Consider the following 17,668-nt stretch of genomic DNA (forward strand, 5'->3'; position numbering starts at 1 on the left):
CTGTGACATGTTCCTTTTGTAGCCAATTCCTACTTAGTTTTCCACCTTATACACTCATCTACCCTCCTGTGATGTATTTCTTTCTCCAGCCTTACTTTCATTTTCCCCCCTTTCTTTTATATTCCACTGTGTCCTACTCTCCCAGAATAGGAATAAATCTGGCTGGACACACCATCATTTAGAATCTCTTTGCCTTCAAGGTCTTTGTGCCTTTCCCACAGCTCCTTGAATAACTACTATTTATTTTTATTAAAGAAAATGTATTCAATGGCCCACACCTTTCATAGTGGCTCTGTTTTGTTACTCCCTATTACTGGAGGGACGGTCTTCATAGGCATTTTGTTAAATCTTTGCTATTCAGCCACATAATTAGCCAAAGCTGTTTTTTGTGGCTCAGCTTTTCCCAAGACAACACATCCCCTGAGCTTGTGAATGCAGAGTGAGGCAGGCAACATGCAGAATTAGAGCTAAGATGCAAACAAATAATTACCCTTCATTTTAAAACACTCAATTAGCCCCTATTTCAGAGTAAAATAATGAGCTTCTCCCACTAAGTGGTGCCCCAGAGTTCCAGCTGTAATTAGTCCAAAAGATGGCAGTCCAGTGGCTGAGTGGTCACCAACAACATGACTGTTTTATTAGCCCAACAGCAAGTAATCGCACCAAGCCGACGAACAGAAACACATTGTTGTGTATATAAACTGTAAGCAACAAAGAAAGAGCCTATTTCTGTTTAGCTTTGTGTGAATAAGAAACATAAATAAAAGGAAAAGCAACATAGAAAAGCGAAAGCAAGGGAAGAGAAAGGGTTGGCGGGGCTGTATGGCAATCAATGAGCTCTGCTGGGCTGCTGACATTTCTATCTCAGATGTGCAACAGAAGCTGCTTTTCTACTGTACAAAGGAGCAGAAGAGCATTATGTCCATTTCTGTGCATCTCTCACACATTTGTGTGCCGACTATAGCATCTTTCATTAAGGTTCATGGGATTATATGTATATAACAGGATGTAAATGAATGTGCTCAGTGTTTAGAGGGAATTACTATTATTGCTGTGTCTCTAACCAACCACTGAGGCCAGTATTTTTCCCTGAAGGATGGGTTTGATTGACGCCAATTCCAATAAGGTGGATTTGCCTCTGTGCACTTTTCGCAAGCTTAAGGGAATACACTTAATGTTGAGCTCCGTCTCAGTCAATATTAGCGAAGTGGACCCATAAGCTCCCATGCTGAATACTGCATATTTGTATTCATTTCTCTGTACGCGCACACATACATAAACATACACACACACACAGACACACACACACACGCATATACACACACACACACACACACACAAACACACACTGTATCATTGCATTAGTCGGTTGGAATGCACACACTTTCTCTTGGTCTCTGCAACGTGTACGCTACCACTTCTCTGAATATTGGAATTCTTTTGACTCTCCCAACAGAATTTCAGTTCGGTGATAAGAGAAATTAGATTTTATTGTGTACCTTTTCCATCACCTATCACTTGAGACAACCGCAGCGTGTCTGGAACGAAACAAATTTCAGACACATTTCCCAACAAGTGCGGTGCATAATTTTATCCTCACTAGTTGATGAGAGTGAAAAGAAAACTTTCCCACATTTCAAATCAGTTTGTAACATTGGAGAGTTGCCGAAACACTTGTATGCACACACACAGCAATGTGAAATAACACGAGGTTACAGTCCAGTGAAAGCTTGCCACATTTCTCTTTTCGGCGCCACTGATCTGAAGCCAATCCCCTCTGGCCAATATTGACTGAACAAATGTGGCTGGAGGTGGCTGGAGACCAAGGCAGCCACCACAGAAGGGGACCAGGAGAGGAAACAGCAGGACATTGGATGTAGGAGACACACCAGTCTTACTTTCAGTCATCAAGTCTAATAACCGCTCTGGCTGAATTCCCTGGTGGAGTGTAGCAAAAATACTATGAGTATGATCTCTGATATAAGAAATGCTGTGGTAAACAATGTCATTCAAGTTTCATCGCTCAACAGTGAGGGGCAGGTAGAGAAAATATGCTGGGTCATTAGAGAAATGAAAATCAAATCTGAAACTCTGATGTGGTGAGTGGGCTGAAGAAATGGTGAAGAAAAACCAGAGTGCAACTGGCTGATGTGCCTTTGATGCTTCTCATAGCTCTCGGACTGACAGAAAGCTTTTGATAAGCGATCTTAATGTCAGTTGCATTCAAACTCAGCCAACATGTAGACTCCCACATCCGTCTGTCTCACACAAGCGCACAGTCTCATGAGTTCAAAGTTGCTCAAATTAGGAGCTTGAAGTACTTGTCATTCACATCAGATGAATCCAATTTAGACTAATCTCAGTTCATAAATAATGTCATTTTAAAAGCAGCTCCAGAATTCAATTTCTTCTTGCGGCTGTACTGGGGATTCCAACCATAGATCAGACATAGAGGAATATTTTTCCACATTAAATGCTAATGATCATAATAGCACAGATCTAAAAGGGTTCAGTCTTGGTGTCCACACTTACAGACTGCCTCATGGACTCCCACAAAGCCCAACACAAGAGAAGACTCTCCCACTGTGGAAGCTACAGTTCTGTTTTTTATGGCAGGAGCATATAGGGTTGGACGACTGGATGAATATATCAGCTGTTGGCAATTGGCTGAATCCCCTGCTTTTCTTTTTTTTTTTTTAAGCAATATTTCTCATTCTATTTTGTTAATTTATTGGGCTCCCTCCTTCAGAATTTAAAACCTGTAAAACCAATTGTGCACTTGGACATGGGCCATATTATACACGTTAAATTATTGTTGCGCTGATTTCCATCTTTCACAAAAAGGCCAGTGACCAAATGACAATTAACCCATCTTTAGTTTTGCTGTTCAATCGATTGCTCCTGAGAATCAACATCATTTCGTAAATCACATCTGAGAACTAGGCCAAAACCTGGATATGCAGTTGTGCTCCCTGACCATTTAATAGCATATGTTATCCCCACCTGTTTGGAATCTACAAACAGAGGCATCCTTCATCTGATGCCATTGGACTGCCATTATTGTTTCCATATGAATACACATACCTTCGAGAATATATCAGCAAATCACCAATTGTTGGATTGACAATGGCCAGTTGCAAAATTTCAACATATCACCCAGCACTGCAATTACAACACAATGCCCTGTTTGTGGTATTGTACATTTTTTGGCAGAGGTATACCATATACAGTGTTTCTATTATACCAAAGCAGTATGAAAAATAATATATTTTATGTAGGTTAATAAAATTTGAATTTGTTTTTAAATGAAAGCGTTTGCAAAAGTATGTAGGCCGACATCAGGACTTATTTTAGTCAGTGAGAAATATTTCACTAGATACTCATACCTCATGCTGCTAACATCTGGTCTGATATGTGTCAGCTGCAAGTTTTGAAACCTGACACTGAAAATTAGTTACTCTCATTCAAATCTGGATTTTTCAGCGAATCTAATTGATTTTAGAATGTAAAATGAAAAACGTGAACACGGTTAAATCTGCAGTCCACTTGTGAACGGCTCAGGTCTTTCAAAGAAAGAACAAAAGGAAAACAAAAGGTTATTGTGCTTCATTTATTATATCTGACAATACATTACAGTGGCTACTTTCTCTATAGTTTACAACAACAAGAGTCTGTCCTTTCACCTGAATAGACAGATTCATACTTTAACTGAACCTCTCATTCAACATTATGCTCCTATTTTCTGAATATAATTCATCCTATTTTTTATAATCCACAGAGATTCCGTTTAACTTCTATTCAGGTCTGTCAGGTCAGCTTTTGTTGACTTGTCCTTGATTCATATATAATACGTTATTTAACACATTTAGTAAAGTGCAACATTCTTGCTGATGTCAACAGAATGGTCTTATTTTTTCCCTTTTATACTTTCTCTGTTTATGTACATGAACCATGGAAACACATGCGGTCGTTCTTCAAGTCTTCAATATGCAGATTTGGATTTGGCCAGAAGGAAACCTCTGGGCACAGCTTAAAAACATAAATTTGCCACAACTTATCTCTCTTCTCTCACAGAGCTGACATGGGTTCATTTCCATATTCGTCTTCTGTGCAGATACATATTTTAGAGATCACAGCATGAACTGAGCAAGTACTAAATACTAATAGAATATACTATAAACTTATCTTTATCTTCCATTAATGTATTTAAATTTAAAATTGTTTTTTATTGTAAAATGATTATTTAGTGCTGACTTTGCAAGACTAACTGACGTCAGCCAAATAAATCACTTCACTTCCCTGTAGAGCTGAAACAATTATTCAGTTCGTTGATCAATTGATCATCAGAGGTGTTAATCACCAACAATTACTTTAAATCATTTTTTTAATCAGAAATGCCAAAGAGTCACAGGTTCTAGCTTCTTAAATGTGAAGATTTTCTGCTTTTCTCCGTTTTATATTATTGTAACCTGAAAATCTTTGGGTATTGGACTGTGGGTCACACAGATAGACATGCAATTTGAAGACATCACAATACACTCTTATGATAGAACTTAGGATAGGCATTTTTAGGTTAATCATTAATGAAAATAACTTTCCCATGTCTTAGTTAGTAATTTTGTCTTTGGGTTATTTTTAATGGGATACATTGCACAGTTCTGCTAGAAGATTTACTTCAAGGCTACATGAAGGTGCAGACAAGATGGAGACTGGAGTGAAACAGCTAAAGTAAAAACATATGAGATAATAATCTCTGATGCTGCTGCCCAGTGAAGAGTGTAAAGGGCAGGATGCATCTAATGCAGACTCTGAGCATAGTGGCAGGGTGACTAATGACCCATAGAGCTCTCAGTTATTATCACTGGTACACATACACAAACTGACGCACATACACTCACACACGCACGCACACACAGGCGCACAGACACACACACACACACAACATATGATTCATTTTGGTTCCGACTTTGGAGAGGCATGACTCAGCTGCACTCATGGGCAGCTACACCAACATTTCTATCTCCATCTCAATTTCCCAAGACCCATAGACTCTTGGTCTTAAACGAGGACATCAGCACTCTAGGAAATGGGTTTGTCCCACAGAAAAGCCACTCCGGTGCAGCACAAATTAGCTTTCTGCCCTGCTGCAATCAATGTGAAAGTGGGTCTCGTTAATTTCTTGGGTCACATCCTTCGTACCTTCATACCTCATCCTTGCATCATTCAGAGGCCATTTCCTTTCACACGGCTTTGACATTATGTTTGAGACCCGATGTCTGTGAGGTCAGTCGCTGATTGTATAACTCACTGACGATGTCACAATGTCACATCAGCTGAGGACCTAGCACAACAGTGTCTCTAATGAAAGTATCCTATTAATTCACTCTTCTGTCCAGCGTTAACTTACTGCTCCTATACTATATTACCTATTTGGCATTTTTATATCTGCTTGTTATCTAGGCATTTAATGATAACTATCAGGTATTGCTTGACTTATCACATAGTTATGTGATCCATGTCTGTGTACAGTTTAAATCAGTTAAGATTTTTTTTTATTATTACTTGCAATTTTTATTTTGTGCCATAAACATCCACCATACAACAGATGGCATATGATACATTCCATTTCAAACAGACTCAAATTCCCTATTCCCTCCCCCACCCAACACGGAAACAAGAGGAGTCGAGCTGCATATAGAGTGACTTGTTTGTAAATCTATTGCCACTGAGGCAATGCAGTTCTGCAGGGGAATAAATAAATAAGTAATTAAGAAAAAAACAATAAATAAAATGAAATAAAGTAATAATAATATAGCGATATCTTTCACATAGTAATCAAAAACATTGTGTCTCCACCTCGTCCTTACGCCGACACTTTTATAGAAGACATCCCTCACTTGAGATATTTTTCTCTCCTGTCCTGCATGCTATGTGACACTCTTTCATAGGCAGCTACAGAAGCGCTTTATTTAGACACCAAGGCCTGAAAAGGAGGCTCTCCAGACATCCTCCAGTTTCTTGAGAATGATTTGCCATGCAATCATAATAGCTGTACTTCAGTGACACTTCAGTGATTGTGGAAAAGCAGATAACACCTCACAGTCTCCTATTAGATAAAAGCTTTGGACAGAATATAAACTGCATCTTTATGACATTAGAAACGTAACATTTTGGGGCCATATCCATAGCACATGCACCAGTGTACCCTCATCCCCACATCTTTTTATGCTGACATTTTCACTGACAATGTTTCTCATCATTTAATGTTTTTTTTTTTTTTTTTTTTTTTGGAACTCACCCTCACAAAAGCACCCGTGTTCATCTTTTCCACTCATAATTACGTGCAACAGAACTCCAAGAGTCATTTGTGACTGATGTTCACTCAGTTTATTTGGAGATTATCATAGCAAGTGATTTAAAATCTTAATTACAAATATTTGGCAAATGAAGTCAAATTGGCCGGCGCTGGGCTGGCAGCTTTCGATCAGTTCTACCAGACTAGGCCTCAGAGCCTTAGCCTCCAGTCTGGTCGGTTCACAGACAGCCAGCCTGCAAGCCCCAAGAGAACCTTCCATCCTGCTGCGTCTGCTCTTCTCCCTCCTCACACACATCCATCCTGCCCAGTCGGCCTGTCAAACCCTGCATCTCCCTCCCATTGCCTACCTTCGTCATCCCCCACCACCCCCCACCCCTACTTCCTCCCCCTCTCCCCCCTCTCTTCCTCCGCTCCACTGGGCTTGTGAAGGTGAGCCAGTCCCCAGTGGCACTACTGTACAGATTGCTGTGCTTCCTCTTCAAATGGAGGCTTCACTCTTGTGAATACTCATGTAAAGACTGGCTGGGCTGCACCTTGTCTTCCTCTTCCTGCACCTTCTGTTTGGTTATTTTTATCTTTTATTGTGCGCTCTTCTCTGGTTGTCTGTATTATTTAGTCTCTGTCTTGCTCTCAGGTCAGCTGTCCTTGACCGTTACTAGGGGAGGCACAGGCTGCTCCATGTGTCACTTAAGAGCAAGGCGCACAGAAAGAAAGCACTCCCTGAGGTTTTAGGCCAGTTTCATGTCAGCTGTCACCCAGTCGCTTTTCCTTAAAATGTCTTTTATGAGCAGGACGTGTGAGGGGACAATGACAGTGCTACAAGGAATGCTTCAGTATAGCTCTGAGGTGGCACTACCTCTAATGGATGCATCTAATAATTTGTGTAAGGTAATGTCCATCTGCAGTTGTGTAATGGATGTCTGTGTGTGTGTCTCACATTTTCTTCAACAATTAGAACAGTCATAATGCCGCTTCTGTGGCTGGGATTCACAGGAAATGTAATGGGTGCTAGTGAAATGATGGTGTTTCATCTGTGATAAGGTGGAGAGATTATCACATTTCTACTAGCCAGAACAGTAATAGACTCATTTAGCTTTGAATATGGACAGGAAACACTAAGCTCTGATGTCCAAATGGACATGTCTGTTTTCATCTCTTTCCCACATGAACACTATCTGCACATTTTCTCATGTGCACATAAATGCCTTGGTGAGCAGGGAGTGTTATCTGATCATCCTTTTGCTGAAGGTGAACTCATTGCTTTTCCCTTTGTGTTCGTGCAGGTTTTTGGAGATTATTATCACTTCAGGCATCATGCCGTGGAGAAGAGAGCTTTGTCTGGCCACAGGGGGATGCACATCAGACTGCAAAAAGAACCACAGGTAAGACTGTTGTCAGCTCTCACAGAGCTCATTGCAGCAACAAAAGGCCAAAAGACAGATTTGATTACACAGAAACTGTGTATATATCACAAGAGAAAAGAATGTCATCGTCAATGACAGCTTGTCAAACTCTGAATCCTTTGCAGTCCACACCAGTCCTTCCATCTGTCCCTCTGACCCAATCCGAGGCACCGCATAGCTGTAAATATGCAAAATATACCCTCCCAAACAAAACAACAGCTGGGAGTGTCTCTGTGTTTGGCTTTGCTTTTTCTCCTGTCACATATTGTATGTACCTGAGTGTTAACTAGAGTGGAAAATTGGAATTCTTCAATCAAACATCAAAAATCAGGAATGTTTTCCAGCTCTGAATGTCATTTTCAGGACAACTGGTTCTGGATTTGCACTCAGTCTAACCATGAATTTATACCCAGCGTACTACAAACTTTGCAAATCTCACTTTCTGTGTATACCAGGTGTAGTTGAGTCAGCATGGAAATGCCACTATGTTGGCAGCTCCATGCTGTGGAAGTAAGCTTTTTCTTCTTTTTTTTTCTTACTAGGGATTTAGAGATAAGCAATCTCACAATGCCAGTTCTACAGTTCACTATACTATAATATTATGTTTGCACTGTTTCCACATCTTGTATTGATTTTATTTCTCAATCCAAAGAGAATTAAACTTTTTTCAAATTTGATAAAAAACCTGCCTTTTTTCTCATAGGGAATGATTTTAAAAATGACAGTGGAAACCAGAGGAGAAAGAATGGAGGTGGGCTAAAGCACTACTTGACTGTTCTCTGCCTTCATGAATAACCTTTTTCTGTATTGACAGAAGTCCTTGGGTTTTCTTTGCACAGTGAAGTTCATGAACAGGCTAGGAACACATTTTTTGGATAATTTTAACACTCTTCGGACCGATTATTACATTTATATTATAGACATCGCTCTTGAATTTTTTACAGCTGAACAATGCAGCAGCCTCTAGATCAAAGCACATCAACCTGAGCCACCTCGCACTCTAACAAAAATAATCCTCAAGTAAGAGCTAGATATCATCTTTTAAACAAAGCATTTCCTCGTGCATACAAAATGGTCATTAGATGTGACATTTGTACATTATTACAATGCTGTCTTGTAAAGACAACAGGGGATTTGCTAATAAAACAGGCCTGTACGAAAAATGTTATTTTAATCACTGTCAGAAGCTCACATTATCTGGGCTGAATTATCTAATCAGCAATGCACAGAAAAGATTTTGTAGAGAATACGCTTTTCAAATTAACTTTATACACCTTTGGTTTGTGTATGGGGTTTACAAACATAAAGGTTATTATGCTACATGTTTAAGACTGAAGATTGTCAAGACCATTGTGGATGTTTGTGAACTTAGCTGCTTTTATTCACACCTTAGCTGAGGAAGGAAATGTTACTTCGATCTGAGTGTGTAAAAATGCCACAGAAGTCAGAGTAACAAAAACGGGGATACTTGACAAAGCTCACTGTGAATGGATTTCTTTCTTATCTAGCAAACAACGTAGAAAATAGTTCTGCTGACAGTGAGAACTGTGGAACATTGTTTCTGAAAAGAGATATTGCCTCTGTTTTTCTGTAAAATATTTTTGATGCTACAAGTGCTGAAAACAAAATGGTATTCACCTGTGGTGTGTGAATTCTCAGTGGTAAAAAAAAACTTAATATATAATAAAACCAAATCTATTTACATGGTAAGATGCCTAACAGTGAAAAAACATTTGTTCGGGATTTGCATGAACTCCCCCTTTGAATCTTCCCTCCATAATGTTGATAGCGTGCCTGAAAGCTGTAACAGTCAGGTAACATCTCAAGTTTGATCCTTTGGTCTTTTTTAGTTGGAATCCAGCCTCTCCTTCACACTTAAGATTTTGCCCATTGATGTGAATAGCCATTTGTTACAAGTGCGGTAGCCACCCTCTCTTTCACTGCTGCTGCCACCTAACTCAGCAACATGCTGCTGCCACATTTCCACTGGAAGTACTGGAGGCAGCAGTGGTAATTGCTGCTATTTAAACGTATCTTAAGAGGTACCTGACTGGTGCTAAAAAGGGGACAGTTACGACGTGAGAACAGACTTGGGGCATCTGTAGCAAGGACTACTCTCTAGCTTTTACAGAGAACAAGTCGAGGTGGCTGAGAAGAGGTATGATGTGGTCTGACAAGCGCTGAGGCTCCAAGACATCATTAGTGAGATATGGTGAAATTCACTGAGGCCAGTGGTGTCAGGGGGTCAGCCTAAATGGATGTTAACAAGGCTCTGAGAGAATATGGGTTCAGAGGTGTCTGCATGGGAGCAGGGGGAGGGCTTTGGCATTCAGATTGTTATGAGATTTATTCTGAGATCTCCAAAATCAACAGCAAATGAGATTTACTATGGGCAGTTAAAGAGGTAAGGATTTCATCTGTGTTACTGAGGAGGATTTCGTGGTGTGCAATACTGGATTTTAGACTTGTGAGGGACAAAATGCAAAACTGTTGGCAAAACAGCAGGACAGTCAATCGAAAGTCGATGTGCTCCTAATAAGTTGCTGGCAAGGACCACCATTAATCTGGAAGATGGAAAGTGGAGTTTACCCTGCTCCGTTCATACTGTATATGCTGTTTGGCAGTACCAAATGAGAGTGAAGGCATCTTGGATTTAAAGCTGCAGCAGTAACAACAGAGCCAGAGAGATAAAGCCTTATCTAATATGAAGACATTTTTTGACAGAAAGATTCCATCTCACAGGTTCATCTCAGTCAGAAGGTCAGTAGTTCGAGTTAACACAGCACTTGAACCCACAGCTATTCAGGGCATCGAGTTTGTCCCTAGGTTACTTCCCAACCCACACAACCAGAAACAGACCAAACCTGAGGCAAAGCATGGCCACTGCCAAAAAACACCACATGATAAGTGAGTGGGTTTGTGTGTATGTGTGTTTATTTATGTGGATTTGTATATTCATATGTGTTTGTGAGTCCATGTGATCCCTGGTAAAGGGGAAAGAAAAGGTTCTGCTTCACCTGCTTCAAAGAAAACACATTTAAAAGGCAATGAAAACATAATGGTTGGATTTGGATTAGTCAGTGCTAAGCTTTGAGCTTGTTATAGTGTTTCCTCTCTGTAATCCAGCTGCTGTCTCTAACATTACCTCCATTGTCTCTTTTCCTCTGCTCTGTCATGCTAACATGCCGCTTATCACCATCCCTTTTGAATAATCACACAGTGGCAAGATGACATTGGCAGCTGCATAAGCTTTTAACATTATGCTTGCGAGGGCTGTTTGTCATCTGCTCTCCACACCCCACACCTTCTCCATGAGGGAAAGAATCGATTTGTTTTGGGGTGGCTGCTACTGTTTTTTTGTACACACCGCAGTGCAAGGCAGCTTACTGCATGCTGTGTTTTCAGAGGGACTACTACGTCTCTCTCTCTCTCTCTCTCTCACAGAGTGAAATGTGTTTCTTGGGGCTGCATGAGGCAGTACAGTGCGATATTCTATACCTGTGTTGTTGTTAACAAACCGCATGAAAAGACCTAAACCGAGTTTGTTTCTCTGTACTTTCTGACTTACCCAGCTTGTCTGTGGCACTCAGCCCTGACCCCACTGCTTCCTACTGAAGATGTGAAATGAAGAGTCACAGTACTGACGGGAAGAAATAATGTATTTGTTGAGGGCTATCATCAGCAGAGAGAATTATCCTTCCCTCTGTTTGAGCTGATTTTTAGAGGTCATAAAATTTAAGAGTTATACAATTATCCAGCAATTCAGAAAAGAAAAAACAATCAAAGATTAAAAGAATATTCTGTGACTCAGTCCCTCAGATTTATCTAGGAACCCCTTGGGAGGGTCCTGATCCCCAGGTTGGGAACCACTGAATAACAATACAGCAGCAGTATATGTGGGATCAACTCAGAATAATCTACAGTGCCCATGTACATCATTATATATCAATTCATTGTTGATTTTTTTTTGTTCTTTTCATGGGATTTGTTGATAATAACGAAAAAAAAAAAGAATATCACCAAACTTATCCTTTACTACATCTTCTTTCTTAATAAACTGTGGTGGGGCAGATTTATAGATCAAAGCGCATGCTGTCTCTCTACCAGTCCCTCTGTGTTACAGACAACACCAGCATGGCTTTTCTTCAGTCATCAGACAGGAAAGCCCTCAGGACGTTGTGGGAGAGATGGAACAAATAGTTTATTGCTCAAGTGGATTACAGACCCAGCCCATGTGGAGATCCCCCTGTTGTCTCATGATTGCTTCTTTGTCTGGTTTTGTATGCCGCTCATTGTTTGTCCTTGTCCCAGACCTCAGGGTGGTCCTTATTTCTCTGTGCTCTAATTAGTCCTCCATCACTCACTTGATTACATTACATTACATTAATTATATTTAATGTCAGTTTTCTTGATGATAATATGAGTCATCTGTGAGTTGAATGTGCCAGTGTTTAATCATTTGCATTAATTGACTTTATAAATGAAACACTAAATATCTTATAGTAAATGGCTGCATCCAGATCATCACCCTGCTCGTGTATCGCTTGTCATTTCGTTCTGATAATAATGTGACGTGCAGTGGGCAGCAGTGCAGTGAGGTCAGTCATGTGCAATTCTAAATGTAATGAAATGAGATAAATGTTAATTAGTCTCTAGTCACTTGTATGAAGTAATGGCTTCATTCTCTGCGGGTAGGTTTTCTACCAGGGTTGGAGCAACACCGCAGTCCGTAGCTGCACTGAACGTTTTCACTCTCATTCGTTTGCCATTCAGATCACACGCTTTTCAAGAGCATGTAATCATGAAATCAAGCGAGTAGAGACGCCTCTCCACCAGAAACAACCCTCACAGTAACAAACAAGAAGGAAAAAACTATTGAAAAGGACTGAAATACTTGAATAACAAGTTGTACTATGAGGATCTGCCGGGCTGTGAAGAAAACTCACAAGTTTAGGCACGTTTCACTTGAGTGATACAAGAGTGGGACCAGTTTAAGCTTTTTCACCTTCAGCAAAAATTCTGCAAAGAATGCATTTGTCACTGACAATAATAATGCACAACAACATTTGCTTAAACTGCTGCAGAAGATAAGTGTTTTCTACTATGCAAATTCCCTGTGCTACAGTATTAGTTCATTCCAAGTTCGCTCTCAGACATAATTTTGAATGTGTTACTCCTTAATTTACAAAGGATGAAGAATAGCTGTGTTGCCTATTGTTTGATAAGAAAAAAGTGTGTTGTTTGTTAAAGCAATACCACAGGTATTAGAAATTTGGATTTGCTTTCATCCAACTAATAAACCAGATGTTGCCTTTGTTAATGAGTAGCAGTGAGGTGTCAGTTTTGGAAGTGGAAGTATTTATTTTTACCACAGTTCTCAGGGGGGTTTCTCTGTTAAGGGAAAAAATACCAGCCTTTATCGGATTTGTCTCACAGCTTGGATATGAAATGCTCAGTTATCAATACACATAGTGAAATGTGCCAAATGTATATTTGGACAGTGGCCACAGATTGGCAGTGAATGGTGAGGGGTCTGCTGAGGGATGTGCCGTCATTGACAGTTGCTACATCTGGAGAAGACACTGCTATCTGCAACCTTAAGTGTAGTGATGTGACATGACGAAATAGAAGCTCAAAAAGTGTTTTAATCATATAATATGTATGTTGTGTGTTTTAAATATTTAACCATAAATGAAAATATGAAGCCCAGTGGGTGTCTATAACCATTCTTTCTACTGTCAGTCATGTGCACTGAGCAAAATGCCTGTCAGAATACATAGAAACAAGCATGAAGCAGAAGTGAACAGAAGAATGCTTTGTAGCTGAGTTATTTTAACTGGCAAGTTGACAGGAATTAAATGATTAGCTATTGTGTTACTTTTGGCAAGGATGTGTGGAATTGTTTTTTGTTTTGTTTTTTGATAAAATTGCAACTTTGCAACTTCAGAAACAAAAGTATAAAATGACATTAACTCTGTGTGATATTAGCATTTTTCTGTCACCCACCCCTACCAAGCCTGCGCATCTCCCAGCAGCCTGCAGGACTTCAAAGGCCCCTACTCTGGCACACTGTACAGAAGCCACTTTTCCTCTGCATCTCAAGAATGAAATAAATTAGATTTGCTTTACATCTGTGCCTCTCTTTCTAGTTATTACTTTTTGAACACAGCTGAGGCCTTGTTTTTCCGCGTCTACAATCTGAGGGACATTGCAACAATTGCTGAAATTGTAACATTAGTAATGACACAATAGCATGTGAAGATAACTGTGTTAACTGTGAATTCTCTCTGCTTCTCTCTGCTTTTCTCTGCGTGTGTGTGTGTGTGTGTGTGTGTGTGTGTGTGTGTGTGTGTGTGTACTGTGTGTGTGTGTGTACTGTGTTTATGTACGTGTGGGCACCGCAGGTATTGTGGACAGAGCAGCAAGTGGTAAGAAAAAGGAAGAAGAGAGATGTGTTTGAAGACCCAAGAGACCCTGATTTTCCTAAGCAGTGGTACCTGGTGGGTGATTGTCTCTGATCTTTACAGCCTACACCTCATTAGTCTGTCATTATGGCTATATAATGAAAATTGCTGCAATGAGGCATTTTTTCAAAACACTGGGTTCTTTTCAATATCTTGACTTTCAAGCCGTTAATGTGTTTAAAATGTGTATTAGTTCTGAAATAGTATACAAGGTGCAGCTTGCAGCTTGCTGAATCATGCTGGTTGTATCAACAAAGCAATCTAACTAGGTGCCCAGTTGAATATATAATGATATTTCATATTCTGGTATTCCATTCAAAATGGCACTTTAAATTTCGAGGCTAATGAGAATGTCCTTTTCTGCATTCAGATTTGTCAACAGAAGAGTGCTGTCCTGGACATTTTTTCAGTTTCTGCTCTGCAATTATTTCTGATTAAACCTTGAAGGCCTCCTTATTTAGCCCTGGTTAAACAGTACAATACTCAGCGCTGCAGAACTTTCAGAGGGCACCTGATTCTTTTTTTTCTTTTTCATAAAAATGTATTCATTACCGCAATGATATTACTTCCTTTATGATCAGTCAGATAAGTATAAACTGAAATGCTGTCTTTTGTAATCATCCTGTTGGCCTTAGTTACATCAGCTTCACCACCAACACAAGGTTGCCTGAGTCAAATGCATAATGCACTGCCTGTTAGGATGCTGGGTTGAATATAAAATTAAATGTCAGGTCAGATCCACAACTGAACTGTATCACCTGTGAAACATTGATAGCAAACGGTCCTGGCCCTACTTCTGTTTCGTTATTCGCAGCTTTTCTCAGAGATGCTTTAATTTGCCCTAATCTTCCCTTTTTTCTTATTCATATGCACAAAACCTCTGTCATCGCACCGGATTAATGACAACATTGACTCTCCCAGAAATAAATCACCAGTGAATAGAGGCTGTGAAACCACCTCTGCCATTCAGCATTAGACCTCTAATCGTCTGAGGACTTAAACCCTTTTTTCTTTCCCAATTTAAAGAATTCTACATAGTTCTGGCTTTAAAATCAAAGAAAGATGGTTTAGCTGAAGGTATGTGCCACCAGTAGTGAAGTTTAGTCTTGGTAGTGCAACCAATTTATGGTACTTAAAGTCCTTTTGTTTAATTGGTTTATGTGGGTACGGGAGCCCCATCAGTCTGTAGAAAAAAAGTTACTTAAAGTATTTGTATTGAATGGTGTCTGTGCCAGTTGAAAGACAGCATCCATGATTTTGAGCTCATCATCTAAGCAGCCGGGCATCCACACAGAAGTGCATGAACAGGAGTTTTGCCCTGTGGAAAAAAAAAAATCAGCAGGAAACGGAGGAGAGGGCAGAGGAGGTTGTCTACGATGTCTCCCCAGTCCTCCATCCATCTGTGTTTATCTCTTACCATCTCTTTTCACCTCTAGCGTGCACATCTCTTCACACTTCTTGCAGTATGAATTTTCCGTTATTCATCCAAATCACACTTTACCACTCTCGCTGTATCCCCTATTTGTCTCCCTCCCCGCCTCTCAAAGCTTGCACACTGTTATTTCTTCTGCGAGAGCGGCGAATGCTCCCATCAAGATTTCTGACCTGTCTGTCTTTTTTTCCGACAGTGTAACTACAGTAGGATGCCCACACTGTTCAGCTCAAACTAAAGAGGTTGACATGTCAGGGTGATGCATTAAAATTGGATTTTAAGTGTTCCTGAACCAGCTCTAATCTTCCTTCTCTTGCGTTGGTTTTTATTTTGATATCCTGTCTGTTTTCATTTTTAATGTAAAGTTTTGCCAAGGGTAAAAAGCCTTTGCTGGTGATTTGACTGACCGTTCTCACCCTGACCTTTTCTGTTGGGCTGTGTGGGAAGTGTCAGTCACAGCAGATTGACAGCTGAACAAAAGGCCTGTGTCTCTTCCAGTCCACCCCAACACATCAAGACCTGAATACCAAAGTAGCCTGGGCTCAAGGCTACACGGGAAGAGGTGTCGTGGTGACTATCCTGGACGATGGCATTGAGAAGGACCATCCTGATCTCATCAGCAATTATGTAAGTCAAAAACACATAGTAGTAGAAAGTAGCTTCCTTTTTTGTAAACAGCATTCACAGGTACAGAAAATTAGCAGAGAAAAATGACTACAGAGGTAAAATGAGAGTTTGAAGAGACATGATTGGTGTCATGACCCTTTTCATGTCTCTCTTAGGACCCTGAGGCCAGCTATGACGTTAATGATGGAGACGCTGATCCCCAACCAAGATACACGCAGCGAAATGAGAACAGGTAATTCAGCAGCAAAAGCAACACTCTGGCAATGCCGCGATTAGGAATTGATTTTAACTGCTTTAGAATGGGCTTCCAAACACTATGGTAATTTGGCAAACAGACGCGGACATGATTCATTTCATCACGAGCGTGGGAAAATATATCCGTATACTGAGAAATAATTTGGACCGGGATTTTCTCTTTTAAAAAACAACCCTTGTCCATCTCCTTGTTGTTTTGGACTAGGACTAGCTTCCTATAAACGTCAGTTGACAGGGCATGGACACTGATGAGCAAGCACCAAGTTTATACAGCTTTTGCTCCAGTGCTTTTTGGCTGATGCATTTACATTTTAAAAAAACAATTATATAAAGTTTGAAAGCAGTGGTGCAGTCATTCTGCTCAGTCATGAGAGATTGTTCCCATTTTTTTTCTTTTCTTGCTTGTGCACACAAGCCAAGCTGCTGTAGCTGCATTCAAGGTCCAGCCTGTACAGCCCCTCAGCTACATTGGCTCTTATTTGTTGCTAATACAATACTTGTTTACTTGCCGTCAGTGATTCATGCCCTTCCCTTCCGGTCTTTGGTGATCGCATTAAAACATGTTCGCCCCAATTTAATGGTGGAACACTAAAGCACAAGCGAGGGCAAATCCTAAAGCTTCATCCCCTCCCCTCTTCCTGTTTCTCCAAACGCTATGGTCCTCTGCCTTAGTCCGATCCCCCTGGAGCAGATGAGAAGCTACATCCCGCCTCTGAAATGCACAGTAGGATTTGTCTCAAATCTCTGTCTTTTCTGGGACGACTGCCACTAAGTCTTTTTGTAGTTGTTTGTTTGTTTTTCTTATTTATTTTGGTTGCAAAGCGCAGCATCCACTTGCAGTTGGTCCGAGAAAGAAGCTAAATAAGCTTAACAAGTTTTCATGAGATAGTAGAAACTATTGTATGAAAATAGAATCCTTTCTGCACAGTCGTACTTATTTGAACTTTCACAATGTTTATCTCACTAAGCCGCTTCTGCTGTGCACATAGCGTAGTTTGTTTCTCTGTCCTCGTCTGAAATATGATCATTTCATCTACAGTATTTACTTATCCTGAAAGGGGTTAGCGTCAGCAGGTTTTCGAGCAGAAGCCTTGTTTCTTGTCCTTGCCGAAAGCTGGAGCAGCCATGCAGAGCGACCCCAGCCCTTTCTGTCAGTGTAAAGTAGATCCCA

At 40.3% G+C, this 17,668-nt stretch overlaps 1 protein-coding gene across 1 annotated transcript in view; it reads left to right on the forward strand.

Annotated features, from left to right (window-relative positions):
- furinb (furin (paired basic amino acid cleaving enzyme) b) overlaps window positions 1–17,668 on the forward strand; it is a 74,730-nt gene that overhangs the window by 26,168 nt on the left and 30,894 nt on the right. The window contains 4 exon segments of the mRNA XM_087174095.1: window positions 7,600–7,698; window positions 14,124–14,219; window positions 16,114–16,242; window positions 16,398–16,474. Coding sequence (XP_087030221.1) covers window positions 7,600–7,698; window positions 14,124–14,219; window positions 16,114–16,242; window positions 16,398–16,474 — 401 coding nt within the window.

This window comes from Seriola lalandi, unplaced genomic scaffold, assembly GCF_002814215.2.
Source record: "Seriola lalandi dorsalis isolate HSWRI2012SDOR001 ecotype SW California unplaced genomic scaffold, Sedor1 jcf7180002054314, whole genome shotgun sequence".
In the NCBI taxonomy this organism is placed as follows: Eukaryota; Metazoa; Chordata; class Actinopteri; order Carangiformes; family Carangidae; genus Seriola; species Seriola lalandi.